Source organism: Phyllobates terribilis, unplaced genomic scaffold (genome assembly GCF_046119375.1).
Source record: "Phyllobates terribilis strain yellow unplaced genomic scaffold, ASM4611937v1 Scaffold_9__5_contigs__length_417890890, whole genome shotgun sequence".
Taxonomy (NCBI): Eukaryota; Metazoa; Chordata; class Amphibia; order Anura; family Dendrobatidae; genus Phyllobates; species Phyllobates terribilis.
This window is the reverse complement of record NW_027362769.1, coordinates 101,390,644-101,405,476: the sequence shown is the minus strand read 5'-3', so window position 1 is coordinate 101,405,476 and position 14,833 is coordinate 101,390,644. Positions and strand designations below refer to the sequence as shown.

At 38.3% G+C, this 14,833-nt stretch overlaps 1 protein-coding gene across 2 annotated transcripts in view; it reads right to left on the bottom strand.

The window, feature by feature from the left end:
• The window catches only part of CCDC141 (coiled-coil domain containing 141), a 271,474-nt gene that overhangs the window by 63,263 nt on the left and 193,378 nt on the right, over positions 1–14,833 (bottom strand). For both annotated transcript variants that reach the window (XM_073646809.1, XM_073646810.1), the window contains exons 9-14: positions 12,061–12,202; positions 10,292–10,408; positions 10,006–10,197; positions 7,968–8,129; positions 6,415–6,591; positions 2,048–2,173 (exon numbers count right to left, since the gene is read on the bottom strand). In XM_073646809.1, the coding sequence (XP_073502910.1) occupies positions 2,048–2,173; positions 6,415–6,591; positions 7,968–8,129; positions 10,006–10,197; positions 10,292–10,408; positions 12,061–12,202 (916 nt within the window). The remainder of the gene's footprint in view (positions 1–2,047; positions 2,174–6,414; positions 6,592–7,967; positions 8,130–10,005; positions 10,198–10,291; positions 10,409–12,060; positions 12,203–14,833) is intronic.

Below are 14,833 nucleotides of genomic sequence, written 5' to 3'. Positions count from 1 at the left end.
TGGGTTAATAATGGGGGGGTCTGATAGATGTCTCTCCATTACTAACCTATGGGTTTGATGACAGCTGGCATAACAAAGCTGACATCAATCCCATAAACTATTACCTGCCTTGCCAAAGCACCAAGACAAGCGGGAAGAGCTGAGGCTAAGCGGCAGAATTGGCTCATCTAATGGATTTGCCATTTCTGGGGCGGCTGAGGGCTGCTATTTTTAGGCTGGAAGGGGCCAATATGCATGGTCCCTTACCAGCCTACTAATATCAGCCCGCAGCTGTCAGCTTTGCCTTAGCTGGTTATTAAAAATAGGGGGGACCCCACATAATTTTTGTTAGGGTCACCCCTATTTTTAATAACCAGCTAAAGCAAATCAGACAACTGTGGGCTGATATTAATAGGCTGTACAGCTCCATGGATATTGGCCCTTCCCAGTCTAAAAATACCAGCTCGCAGCTGTCTATTTTCCCTCAGCTGGTTTTAAAAAGGAAGGAGACCGCACATCTTTTTTTTTATTTATTTTTACTGTCAAGCCGGGTCACGTGTTGCGCTGGCCAATCACAGTCAGGGCATTACTTGGCATGGCTGTGATGGAGACAGAAGTGCCAATAGCCTTAAAGATCTGCAGCCTTTCAACAAGCTTTATTTGACCAGATGTACAGTAAGAAGTCTATTTTTGGGAAGGACCACACTATTGGTTGAAGTATTCTGTTTTAATGTTTTCAACCTAAACTTTATGTTGATCTAAATTAAGATTTTTAAGCATTATTGGATTTTGTAGAATTATAGAACAAAAATCTTTACTTTTTAAATATATGACATCCATAACCCATTTCATATACTGTATATACTAGGGCAGAGCTGAAATAACATTCAGCAGTGGTTTGCAACTGATGCAAAACTACAATTCTCAGCCTGTTAGGCCATTTTCCACGTAGCTTGAATACTGTGTATTTTCTGCTGTGGTTTTTTTTTGTTAAGAAAATCTGCTGCATTTGACAGTCCATGCAAGATGAATGTGATTTAATGAAAACTCATGCCCACTGCGAACAATTTTTAATTAGTCGTTTCTCTATAGGTTTCTATTGAGAGCATGTAAAAAACACAGCTGCATTTTCAAGTGCAGAGTGAAAGCTTTTCTGAACTTAAAGGGGTTGTCCAGGTTTGTGGTTCAAGTCTGCAGTCACTCTATGTGATTGTAGACTTGTGAATTCTCACAGCACTCACTGTCAGGATTCTCTGGCACCAGCATTTGCTTATATGTGGTCACATGCCGACTAGACTACACTTCCAGTCGGAATGTAGGTAGTACGCAAATTGCATACTTGTGGTCACAGGGAGAATCCTGACAGTGCACACTGTGAGGAATCACAAGTCTGCAGTCACTTTGAGTGAATACAGACTTGAACCCCAAGTCTGGACCACTCATTTAAAAAACACATTAAAAAACAATGCTTCAAATCTCCACCAAAAACACATCAAACAAAAGTGAAAACCATCAAAAAAATGCAGCAAAAAAACATAATTAAAGAAGATTGGTATTGCTTATTTTAGTGCAGACACTTGCAAATAAAAATCAGCAGAAAAAAAGAAAAAATGCAGCATTTCCACTACGTGTTAACATGGCATAAAAGACAGTCTGATGTCACCAGGACATGCTTAGACTTATAGTTTTTAAACAGCAGGAGACAGAGGTTGGAGACCACTAATCTACAGCGATGCTTAGGAATTCTAGATATGGATTCTTCATGGGAAAGTTATTTTTCTAGGTCTATTTTTAGTGAGCAAGCAACTAAAGATTTTCCATCTGAATTACATTCCAAAAATAGAAAACATAACGCACAGTAGGCTCCATGCGGCCTCATACACACCAGAAGGAGTTAATACGCCATCATTATATTTTTGTTTTAGTCTGACAATATGTGCAATAATTAATTCTATCAGTCATATTAATTTTCTAAACACCAATCTAAAGATGGCGGCATTTATAGCTGACACGGAGCTGACAGTGACAGATTTTCAGCGCACACACATACGTGTCCTGCCGGCCTCACCTGGAATTTTGCCTTGATATTATCAAGATTTTCTTGTGCATTTGCAAGATTTTGGGTGTCATTTTGTAGGATGAGTGAAGACAAAGGCTGAAGATCCTGCTCCAGTTCCTGTAGTCTGCTATTAGCCTAAAAAAGGGATCCAAAAATTATATGCAGAATTTCGGAAATGTCATTGCTTAATTTTTTTAAAATCAATTGCCAAATTTGTAAAAACATTCATTTGCCAGTGTTTCTACAGCTGTCAAGTTTAAGAATATGGAGCTGTATACTGAACCCTCACACAAGAAAATGGAGCCGTAATAGGAATCTATATATTACAGTATTTTAGCCTCTTTTCCATCGTCTTTTTTGCAAGATATATGGCTCCATTATAGGATATTTGCACCATTAGTAAAACAAATTTTGCAAATTGTCACAGCTCATCAGTATAATGCAAATATAAGTAAGATTTCCTTGACTCTGTTCACACTTTCATCCTGGTTTCCAGCAGTTTGCTAGATCTGTAGCACAATAATACCACTAGATCCTGACAGACCACATTGATTTATGGAGTCCCTGATGACAGATTGAACTAAGCTTAAGGTCTCATGCAGATGACCGTATTTTCAGTCCCAGAGCGATGTGACAAAACATGGGATCGCACTTGGACCAATGTTATTCTATGGGGCACTACACATGTTCGATTTTTTCTCGGACTGAGTCTGTCCAACGGAAAAAGAATCACAGTATGCTCGATTTGCTTCGGTAAGTCGGATCGCACTCTGCCATGCAATCAATGGAATATTGTGGAGAAAAACATGGATTTCTGTGCTACTGATGAAATAATGAATAGGTCCAGGATACACAGAATTGGGGTTTTATTATCAACGCGTTTCGCAGTAGACACACTTCTTCCTCAGGAGTCAACCACTTTCTCCTGAGGAAGAAGTGTGTCTGCTTCAAAACGCTTTGATAATAAAAACACAATTAATTCTGTGCACCCTGGACCTATTCATCATTTCATCAGTAGCATGGAAATCCACGTTTTTCTCCACAATATTCCCCATCTGGTCTGCTGACCTGTGAATCCGCAGCAGCTGAGCATATAAACCTTGGAAACGGTTTTGTGAACACAAACGTATCAGGTTAGCATAACCTTTATAAAAAATTTAACTTTATACCAGATAAAACCGTATTCCGCTTTATTTGCTCCCTAGCTCATGTACTTTTATGCAAGCCAATGAGTCTGTTAAAAAAATTGGACAGCACTTGGATGACATCCAAGTGTGATCTGATTTTTACAGACAGACAGAATGGAGAAGAATGGAGAAGATTGAGATTTTTTTTTTTCCGTCTCCTCCTCATTCTACAAAATTGGATCACACCATGATCATACTCTAATCAAAGTGTGATTAGCATAATTGACCCGATTCTCTCGGGTGAGAGAGAATACGGTTGTGTGACCCTAGCCTAAACTATAATAATTATGCTATATTATGTTTTACATTTAAAAAAAAATACTTTTATACCACTGGACCTGAGAGAGTTTGGGGATAATATATTCTGATTTATTAGAATCAATTCTAGAAACCTCAAATATAAAAGGTACAGAACTTTAAGGAAATGTTCACATTGCATCTTTAAGACGCTAGCATACCCGCATCATTTTTGTAGCAGCATTTGCTTCAAGACACTCTTTTGCATCATTTAGCAGCAGCTTTTTTAAATTTATAATTTCAAAATACTACGTTATATAGTGGCGGCTTCCAAGCCACTTGAAGAATGGACTGGTCACTTCTTTTAGCCGCTTCACAGCTTTTGAAACCTGAAACTATTAAAAGAAGTGAAAAAAGACAAATATATGCACAGCAAGTTGTTTTGACATTGTTGTGCATATGTTCATCCTTTTTGGCTTTTTTTAGCACTTATTTAGGCGGGTTTCAGGTGGATGCGTGCACATACCCTTAAAGGAGTTTCCAAACTGTTGCATACTTGTAACAGGAACAAACACAGCTGCAGCGCTGACATGATGACTATACTGACATCACCGCTGCAACCAATCACTGCACTCTGTGACTCATGCCGTCTGCATCGGCAGAGCAGTAGTGACATCACCACTGCAGCCAATACAGAGAACGAAGCAGCAGAGCACAGCTAGCGCTGCACCTGGAGAAGGCGAGTACTATCTGTGCTGTGTTTTCTTTACATTTTTCGTGTAAAACTCCTTTAAGAAAGAAATATTAAAATAAAATACTAACAATGCAATATGTCAGTTACTTCTCTTTGTTTGGTTTGCTGCCCTTAGTCTTCACATCTGAATAACTCCAGATTATTTTGAACTTCTGTATTACATGCCAGTGCTGGATTAAAGGAATTTTATGGTGTTCGTTTTCACTTATACTGTAGTAAATGGATTTCTTCTAGAGAGAAATTACTAAAACAAAAAAGTTCACCTTGTAGATATTGATGGCCTATCCTCAGAACACCCGGCTCCCCCATCGGATGCATGCATGAAGCTGTGCCAGTTCTTTACACTGTTTACCTTCACCCACCTACCCCTGATGAAGCCATGGTTCTGAGTGGCGATACGCGTGGAGTTTTCTTATCCTTGTCTGTATATCCTCAAAGGTCACCAGTAGCCTTTAATATTTTTTCTCTTGTGCTTTCATATTTTTCAATCTACTTGTGCCAGCAGTATATGCTTTTTTTCATGTTATTATTACATGGGACTCTTTAGCCGTTATTCAGTGCCTCTGACATTGTTATATTGGATGTTTAAGTATTGCACATGCACTTTATTTTGCATTATAGCATGGAGTATATGCTTATATATCCCAGGTATCTTATTTATATATATACCATGGTTGCCTTTTTTGGGTTATTTTAGCATTAGTATATCATAACATCCTCTTTCAATACATTAAGCACACTGTCATTTGTACTATTATGCCTGTGTAGATTTTGTTCATATATTTATTATTATTTTTTGCTGATTTATAATTTTTTTTTCCGGTGATCTATTTTAACATCTTACAGACTAATGGAGTAGACCCAACATTATAATGTTGTCGTCCTGTATATTTTTTGTCATAGCCATTTATGCTTTTTAATTGTTTTTAAATGTTTTGTTTGTTTTTTTTTTGTTAATTAATCATTTACATTTATTTTTTGGTGATCCTTTTCTTTACATACCTCTTTTTCTTATACACCTTGTTTACATCCACCCAGCGCTGCAAGCCGCTGTGTGGTGGGGTTACCGGGTGTTGGACCAAAGGATAATATTATATAACCAAGAACATTCATTAGAATAACACATTTAAAGTTTACATTTAAGATGTAAATATCATAAATGTGTTTTTTTTTTTTTTAAATAATTATAGATATAAAAAATTCCAGCCATAGTGCTATAGATTAAGAAGTTATGGCTATTACAGTATATGGAGGTCACAGAGGCAAATACACTTGGAACACGTCTTTGTGAGCCACAACAGAGTACCATTAACTAGGAGGGACCTTCTCTCGTAGACTCAGCCCATCCTATTATTGCATAGATGGCCATGAATGGCTGCCATGTAACATCACATTTATGAATGACCGCAATTACCTCCTGTGATGCCAGTTGATCACTGCCTCCTGTCATTCTCAGATGAACTTGTCATTGAAAGACAACCCTAGAGACAGACCGTCCAAAGATATGTGCCACCAGCTCTTATGTTCACAGTGCTGGAAAAGTAGAAGATGGCTGATGGTCTTCGAGTGTGACTTTCTAGACATGATTTGCAGATTTAATTTCCGAGAGGAGCATTGCATGGCCTATAAGTCTCCTTACACTAGCATGTCACTTTCAACAAAGAGAGACTTTACCCCTTAGACCACAATTTCTAGATAAGGTTTTTTTCATATACATGATTTGTAGGTGGTTGGAGGAAGAAGAAGACACAGTCACTTGATCTTGTGGACTGCAGGCTCCCTGGTGAAGGGGTGGTGGTGATTGGGGTTGTTGACATATGGAAGTCCATACAGTCTGTTGAACGCCGACAGTCAGTAAGGTGATATCCATGTACATAGCAGATCCATGTAGCCGTCTGTATAGACAGACATATGTCAGTAAACCTTTCAACAATCTCCTGTGTGTTTGTGGAAATCAGAGAAATAACATATGTCTTGTGTGATCTTCCTTCTGAAAATGGTAACTGGATGTTATACGAATGGTCTTAATGGACATTCACGGCTAAAGAACACAAGAAGTAATTTTCACTTCTGTGTAATATTATACATTACAGCGCAATTGATGTATGACTATGTGTGATGTTCTGACACACAAAGAAAAAAGAAACAAATGGGGATTTTAGAGTACAAGAAAGACATATTCTACATTATTCTCGTACCAATCGTAGCTGATCTTTAATTGTCCTCCATTGATGCTTGGAAGAATTTATTTGATTGACGTGTTGTCTCCAAGTCGACCACAGGTTTGTTATCTCAGCTTTTTCCTTATTTAACTTCACCATCGTCTTCTCTACCTTTTGGACGTGTTTGTCCTTCAGGATCGTGTTCTCGTTCATCTGTAATTAATATAAGGCTGCATTGATTTGATGGTAACGGAGATTTATGCTCTCAGCTTCACTTGATCATGTTGTTAGATAAAATGGATAAATCTCATGTGAATGACATTCATCATAATAAAATCGACTTCAGATGCAACAGAATTGTACAATGGTGCCATTTATATTCATTTCTACTAAAGATTCATATTGTTTCAAAGTGAATCTTCTAGTTACAGTTCATATACTATTGTATTTTTGGACTAATTTCTTTTGGATTAAAATACATTTGACTATTTTGCAGGTAATCCTACTTTTAATCTTTAAGGCCGAGTTCACATTGCGCTTAAGCCTTCTGTCAGTAGCTTTGTTGGGGCTTACGTCTGAAGCCTTGGAAAACGGGATTCGAATGTTTGCGCTAATGGGACTACGGACTCTAATGAAGCAGACGGAGTCTCTTTGTGCTTTGTTGGACATTATTTTTGGCCTTTTATGCCCAGCTGAGTTGGGCTCCGAGACATGGTTGATTGAGTCTTGGAGAGCTCCTCTGCTGGCCATATTAGGCAGAAAATAATGTCCGACAGAGTACACAGTGACTCGGTCTGCATCATTACAGTCAATGGCCCCGTCTCATATTCCAGGGTTCAGATGTAAGCCCCCAAAAATGCATTGACCATAGGCTTAAATGGGTTGTCTGGTCCAAATCAATAAGTCTGCAGTCACTCTTTGTGCCTGCGGACTCATGAATCAACCCCGTACACACACTGTGTGCTGCAGGGATTCATCATTTTCTGAGCTGGTATAAGAGGGTATGTATATGTTACACATACTCCCGGCCAGGACCTGTCCAGTGGGCTCTGCCTTACTCCATACCTTTGTATGGAGTGAGGCTGCGCCCTCTAGTCAGCCACGCCCACTGGACTATTTTCTGAATTTGATCTGAGGGTCAGATTAAAATCGGCAATGCAAGTCTATGGGTCCATGGAAAAAAATCGGATCGTACTCGGATGCCATCCGAGTGCGGTCTGATATTCACGGACTGTCAGAATGGAGAAGGAGGAGAAACGTGAGAAAAACTTGACTTCTAAATGAAGCCTAATAGTGGAAGGATGGCATGTGTTATCCATCCCGAAGAAGAACTATAGGTCTGAGACATTGCACATTTTTCTTATGCCCCTTTGGAATCAATGAACAAGCAAATTCCAATGGATCTGTCAACCGCAGCTTGGTGACAATTTCAAAAAAAGTTTGTCTTCTAAACGCAGAGTAAAAATAAACAAAACTGAAAGTTTAATAAGATATATCATAAAATACATTTGCTGACTATTTTTCCAGTAGGGAAAACGTTTTTTCTTTTTGGCATATATTTAACATCGATATGTATAAAGCATTCTCACCATTTTTATAATGTTTAAACAGTTTTGTCCCATATCTTGGACACAGAAAAGTTCATCCAGCACTCCCTGAATCTGTGTGTCAGCGATCTCCAGCGTGGTCATAGTTATTTCATCTGACTTGGGTGTGTATACTTCTTTGAGAAGTTGGATGTGGGAATCCAGCTTAATACAGTGATAAGACACACATGTATTAGACATATAAAAAGTGCTGCTAACAGAGAAAGCTCAGTGTGGAGCATATTTAAGGTATGTGCACACAGCGTATTTTTCAGGCAAATTCCGCTTGGAAAAGCATTCATCCTCAAAATGCAATAATGCAAAATGGTCTAAAGACATCAAGTCAATACCATAGATACAACAGTCATTAACATAACTATTAGAATAATATTTGAGACATAAAAAGTATATAAAAATGACACCGCACAAAGATGAGACAAGAAGGAGGCAGCCCAATCCTAGTACACCATAATAAATATAAATATATACAATCAGATTCAGGCATGGATTACAAATACAAGTAATTGGTAATAAAGTAAGTTAATAAGTGAATGCCTACTTCAGAAATTAAAAGTTACTAGAGTTAATGTGCACTGAAGATCAGGCAGCTACTCTCGACACAAAGCGTGTTTCGCATATTGCTTCTTCCAGGGCTCAAAGCACTTGAAATATTCTCAATAAATGTTAAAAATAATAAACATATGCACTGCAATGTTGAAACGACTAGCTGTGAATATATTCTATCTTTTTTAATCTTCTTTTAATGACTTCAGGCTTTGAGAGCTGTGAAACAGCTCAAATCAGTGACTGGTCCATTCTTCTGGTGGCTTCCACTTGGAAACCACCACTGTTTTATATATACACAATTAAAAAATATATATAAGTGGCAAAGCCAATGCTAAAGCTACAGAAAAGACAGAAAAGAAGATGCTTCAGGAAAAACACCACTGGCGTTTTCTTGAAGCATCTTTTTATAGCAAAAACTATATGAGTTGCTAGCATCTATAAAATAACATGAGTATATACTATAAAGGAGCTTTCTGGAACTTTTCCAGAAACAGTACAAGACTACATGCCTAATTCATTATTGCATTTTCTCCTTTTTAAGTCTAGTTTTTGGAGTTTTTTATTTTATTTTGTGCCTCATTTTTCTTTTAATTTGTGCCTATTTTTTATGTTTCCCTTTTTCATGTTCATCATTGTGCGTGGTTTTGTGTGTTCAGATGTTTTTGGCCATTTTTGACCCCACACACTGAAGTCATTTTATGCACACCTAAAAATCTTTGCTCAAATTCTTTGACATCTGGCAGTAATAAGTAGCAAGTAAGGTCGAAGACAAGAATAAAGGAATAAAGAGCATTTTTGATTTTGCGCAAAATCCATGAACTACGTGCACCATTGTGGTGTAGGACTGGAGTAGCATTTTTTGGCATACAAAGTGATGAATTTATGGGCGGGTGTAACCTCACCTTGTCCTGGCTCCTCCCCAGCTCTGCCCATTTTGGCAGAGCTGACTCAAACTGGCATGAAAATGCCAAAAATCACAAAGTTTTGGCGCAATTTCCCGTTGCTCAAAAATTTAGACTTTTCAAAACTTTTACGCCACTTTTCTGGGGTAAAAGCTTTGATGAATCGGCCCCTCAGTCTACACATATCTTTGTGTTTCTCATGGCTATTTCAAGTGACAACAAGAAGTGCAGCCAGAATATTGTCACCTTTGAATTAGTTTGTTCGAGGACGTCACTTTGCTATTAGGTGAATAGGATGGAAAAAAAATCATAGTTCAGCTTCAGTTTCTCAGAAAAAAAGTTCTCCAATATAGCTGCACTTCGTGAAGTCACTAAAGAAAAATTGCCTCTGTCACTGAATTGCAAAATGCTATTATCTCTGTAAATAAAATACTTTGGTTACTGCTCAATTAACAATACGTATCAATTTGACATTGGATTACATCACGTACATCTAATAAAAAATGAATAGCTACATCTTAGAGTAATAGCTCAAATCGAATTTACCTTTCACCCCGAAAAACTTAATTTACCTCTTCTGAAGACTTTATAAAAGCAATGTAAACATTAACAACTTCTAGTTTCTCATCAATACTTTGATCCAGAACTTTTAGTTGTTCATCCAGAACTTGTGATTGGCTAGAAATCACTTCACCCCCGGAGGGATTTGTCTGTGTTACTTCTCTTATGACTTGTACAATGGACTCCATAAATTTGGATGCTTCCTGTTTAAAATCATAAAAAAGCTAAAAACTTTTCAAAAACTTTCTTAAAAAAAAAGTTGCATACAGTTCACAGTTATGTGATCTATTGTATCACCTTAGTTTGTTTAGCCAGTTCTCCAAGCTTATATCGTACATCCTCGCATTCACTGATACTGTCTGGATTGCTGTGACTTTCCAAATCTGAATTTATTTTGTGGATCCATGCAGATACCTGCAAACAAAAATGTGCATTCTACTAGATATTGGTAAGCTTCAGTGATACACACAGAACAGGGGAGACGCCTCAGATGATCAAGCTAGGCTTCCCATTGAAGTTGTGGCCTTTCACATACTTTAGGCCAATACTCCTCCCCTTTGTTCCACGGCTTGGTAGAGCCATGTACAGGTTCTCACCACTTAACAGCATAGGAGAGGGTCTAATTGCCTTTCTAATCCCTCCCTTTAAATGCCTCGTTGCAGCCACATGTTCTGTCCTTGTTCTGCATCATCAGAATTTTAATAATCATTGCTATTAGTAGTTAGTTTTTGGCAAAGCGCATTAATTCTTCCTTTAAGAAAAACTGTTTCCAAATTTTTACTACAGATGGGCAAATATATTTGAGTGGAATTGAATTCTACTCAAATTTGACAAAACTTAAAATTCTCCAGAATATGGATTTTTGGAAATTCATTCCATGTGAATTTAGCAAAATGGCCACTGTAGAGGGCCGGCAAAAGGCTAAAAAACAAAAAGTATAAAAGATAATACTTCACCGCTCATCTGTTCAGACATCTCCGTCTGCTGTCTGGTCCTCAGGGCTTCTTCTTTCCACAGTAGCGCAGTGATGTCTTCACTCTAGAACAGGACTTCCTACCGTTACCAGGCCTCAGACATGACTTGCCCTAACCTAAGAGGCCTGATCGCGGACAGAAGTCCTACTCTAGATTGAAGACACCAAGCATCAGAGGTCATGGTGCGTTGTAACGTTATCACATAACCTTGACCTCCAAGGCCTGGTCGTGACTGTAAGCCTTGTTCTAGAGTGAACACACCGGCGTGCGGGCGTGTGTATGCGGAAAGAAGAGGCCCTGAGGTCTGGGTGGGCATCAGAGGCAGCAGGGGTGCCGGGACAGGTTTGTTTGTTTTTTTACATGTTATATTTATTATCCTTTGGGGTCTATATAGACCACAAGGCATAATAAGGGACATTCAATTCGAGAACAATAACTTCACTGAGAACTGAATTTCTCAGTAAAATCTGTGCGATTTTGAATCTCACTTAATGTGCTCACCTCTAGTTTTTAAAGTGTTATGGCTGTATAGGAGCTTGTCCCCCAATAAATTTATATTTTTTTCTTTATAGAAATCTGATGTGCCAGTCATGAGAAATCTAGCAAAGGAGCCATAGGCAAATGCGGCTGGAAGTGATTTGGAGGTGTGTCAGTACACTTGGAAGAAGTAACCCATATGCATTGACACGCCCCCACTGCACTTCCAGCCCAATTTGCATATGGCTTCTACACTAGATTTCTCTTGACTTTCACATCGGATCTTTACAAAAAGGTATCATTTTTATTGGGGGCAGCACATGCTTAAACACTCATATAACTACTTCCATATGTAAAAATACACTCATATAACTACTTCCATATGTAAAAATGTGCTGATTTGTTCCCTCCAGAAATGCATTTTTTGTATGTCTGCAAGGTGTGTGGTGTGGTTGGGCATAATCTTCAATAATGATGGATTTTACACCATTGATGACTGTGTAAAGAAGCCTTGAATGTTTGCACTATTTTAACGTTTTGAAGTTTCCCAGTATTTTTTTCTCCAGTGCACATTGTATATTTGATACTCCTGTTTGTAAATCTTGTGCACAGTACCTTCTTAAGATGATCCTCTAATGATGCCATTATCTCCTGTTGCTTGAAGGAATTTTCCATAGATGCAGGGCTCTGGCTGAGTAGCTGATCTACTCTTTTCTGAAGGTATCCAATCATTTCCTGAATTCCATTCATCCCAGGGCTAAATATGAACCATACAGCTGTTAGCACCTCCATTGCCTTGGATAATAGCCAGGATAATAAACAGGAGATAAGAATAACTTTACCTAGAAGAAGTCAGGCCTCCAAGAACTGCAATAATGTCTCCCTCGCTTACGGGTACTTAGAGAAGTGTCCAACATTTCAGAATACAAAATTCAGTCCACCATTACAAGAATTAGGCTGGGCTCAGATAACGCAATCTCTATGAATATTTTGCTTTTTTTTTTTTCATAAATGCCAAAAATCAAATTAAATTAAAAGAGATATTTGTAAATTGGCTCGCATAGAGCCTTTCATGGCTCTGTTCACACTTCATTTTTTTTCAAAACCAGCAGTGGATCCCAAAGTGTGGAAAAATAACACGGAACGACTTACACTTTCCTATGTTGGATTCTATATATTACGCTTAAATTTTCTCGTTTTTTGGGGGGGAAAAAATAGCATGAAAATCAGAACCAAACTGAGCAGTGTATTGTTCTGTTAATTTCGTATTTAAGGAGGACCTTTCACTGGGAATTTTTTAATTTAAATTTTAAATGTAATTTAATTGAATTCCTTCTCCTATTGGTGCTGCTCCATTGATTCTGGAACCATTTTTAATTTTCTTCTGTTCCTTTATATTCCACAGTTATAACCCCATGTAATAATGGTGCAAATTTTCCCTTCAACCTCTCTGTGGGCGTTATCTTTTTCTCCTCTGATGCTGGCCAATCAAAACATGGCCGCGCCCAGAGAGCACTTCTACGGTATACCCCCAATTGTTTGAAGGGAGAACTCTCATACACATGAAGACAGGAATACCCTGGACCTGATCTTCTCTCGGCTCTGTGCATGATTTTACTAACTCCCCTCTCCCACGCTCTGACCACAACCTTCTTTCATTCTCTGTCAATAACTCTCACCCCTGCTCAGGACACCCCCACTTACCACACTTATAGGAATATACGTGCCATTAATTCCCAGAAATGTATGAAAAATTTGCAATCATTGACCCCAATCTCCTCCCTCTGCCTCCAAACATTATAATGAAACACTGCGGAGTGCCCTGAATGAAACTGCACCTCCTACACATAGAACAACTCGGCACAGACGGCGGGAACCCTGGCACACACATTTTCTCCAGCGGTGCTCCATGTCCACCGAACGTCTGTAGAGAAAATCCAATCTGGCTGAAGATTTCATCCATTATAAGTTTATGCTTAACCCCTTCACTATCTTTCTCGTACTTGTACGACATGGTCGTGTCCCTGCCCTTGATGTTGGCTCGCATGCAATACCATATCTTTCCCTACACTTTATGGCTGATATAATCAGCCATCAAATGCCCTTAACAGCCGCGGGTGCTCAACCTGTGGCTGTTAACCAGTTACATCTCACTGTCAATCACTGACAGCAGAATATAACACGCGCCAGCCGAAGTGCGCCATTGATCCCGCCCATTGGCGTCCCTGTCACGTGATCGCAACCCGTGGATGGAGTTCATAGGAGATCGTGATTTTTGCTATACATAGCAGGGCTGAAGCACTATGTATAGCACAAGCAATCGGACAATCGCAGCTTCAAGTCTCCTAAGGGGACTATTAAATAAAGTAAAAAAAAAAAAGTTTTAAAAATTATAAAAAAAATGTTAAAAAAATGACAAAAAGTTCAAGCCACCCCCCCATTTTGCCCCATTAAAAATAAAACAATTAAAAAAAAGCATATTTGGTATCGCTGCTTTCATAAATGTCCAATCAAAATGTAAAGTAAATCAAATCGGTAAGTGTTGTAGCGACTCGAGTAATAAAAATGAAACCCAGAATTATGTTAAAATGCGATGAAAACATTGTATCTACCACAAAATGGTATCAATAAAAATGTCAGCTCACGGCGCAAAAAATAAACCGTCAATAAGCCCCAGATCCTAAAAAATTAGAACCCTACAGGTCTCGGAAAATGGCGACAAATGCAAAAAAAAATGTTCATACAAAATGAATGTAAAAAACTAATACTCATACTGACCTGAGGAATCTTATTGCCAGGTAGGTTTTACCATATAGTGAACATGGTAAATAAAACACCCAAAAAACAATTGTGGAATAGCAACATTTTCATTCAAAAGTACAATTCGTCCTGCAAAAAACAAGCCCTGATATGGTCATATTGATGGAAAAATAAACAAGTTATGGCTCTAGGAAGAGGGGGAGAAAAAAAGCTAAAATGAAAAACAGAAAATCGCCGGAGGGTGAAGAGGTTAAAAATAAAACAACTAAAAAAAAAAAAAAATGCACATATTTGGTAGCGTTGCGTTTAGAAATGTCTGATCTATCAAAATTTAAAGTAAATTATTCCGATCGGTAAACAGCGAATTAAGGTTTTTTTGTCTGCCGCAACATTGCAATAAGAGGCGATCAAAACATTGTATCTACCCCAAAAGTGGTTTAATTAAAAACGTCAGCTAAGGGTGCAAAAAGTAAGCCCTCACACAGCCCCATATCCCGAAAACGTTACCGGTCTCAGAAAATGGCAACAAGAACATTTAAAAAAAATGTCACTTTTTTTTTCACCACCTAAATAAAAAAAAAAAAACTATACATGTTCGGTATCTGCTTACTTGTGCTGACATGGGGAA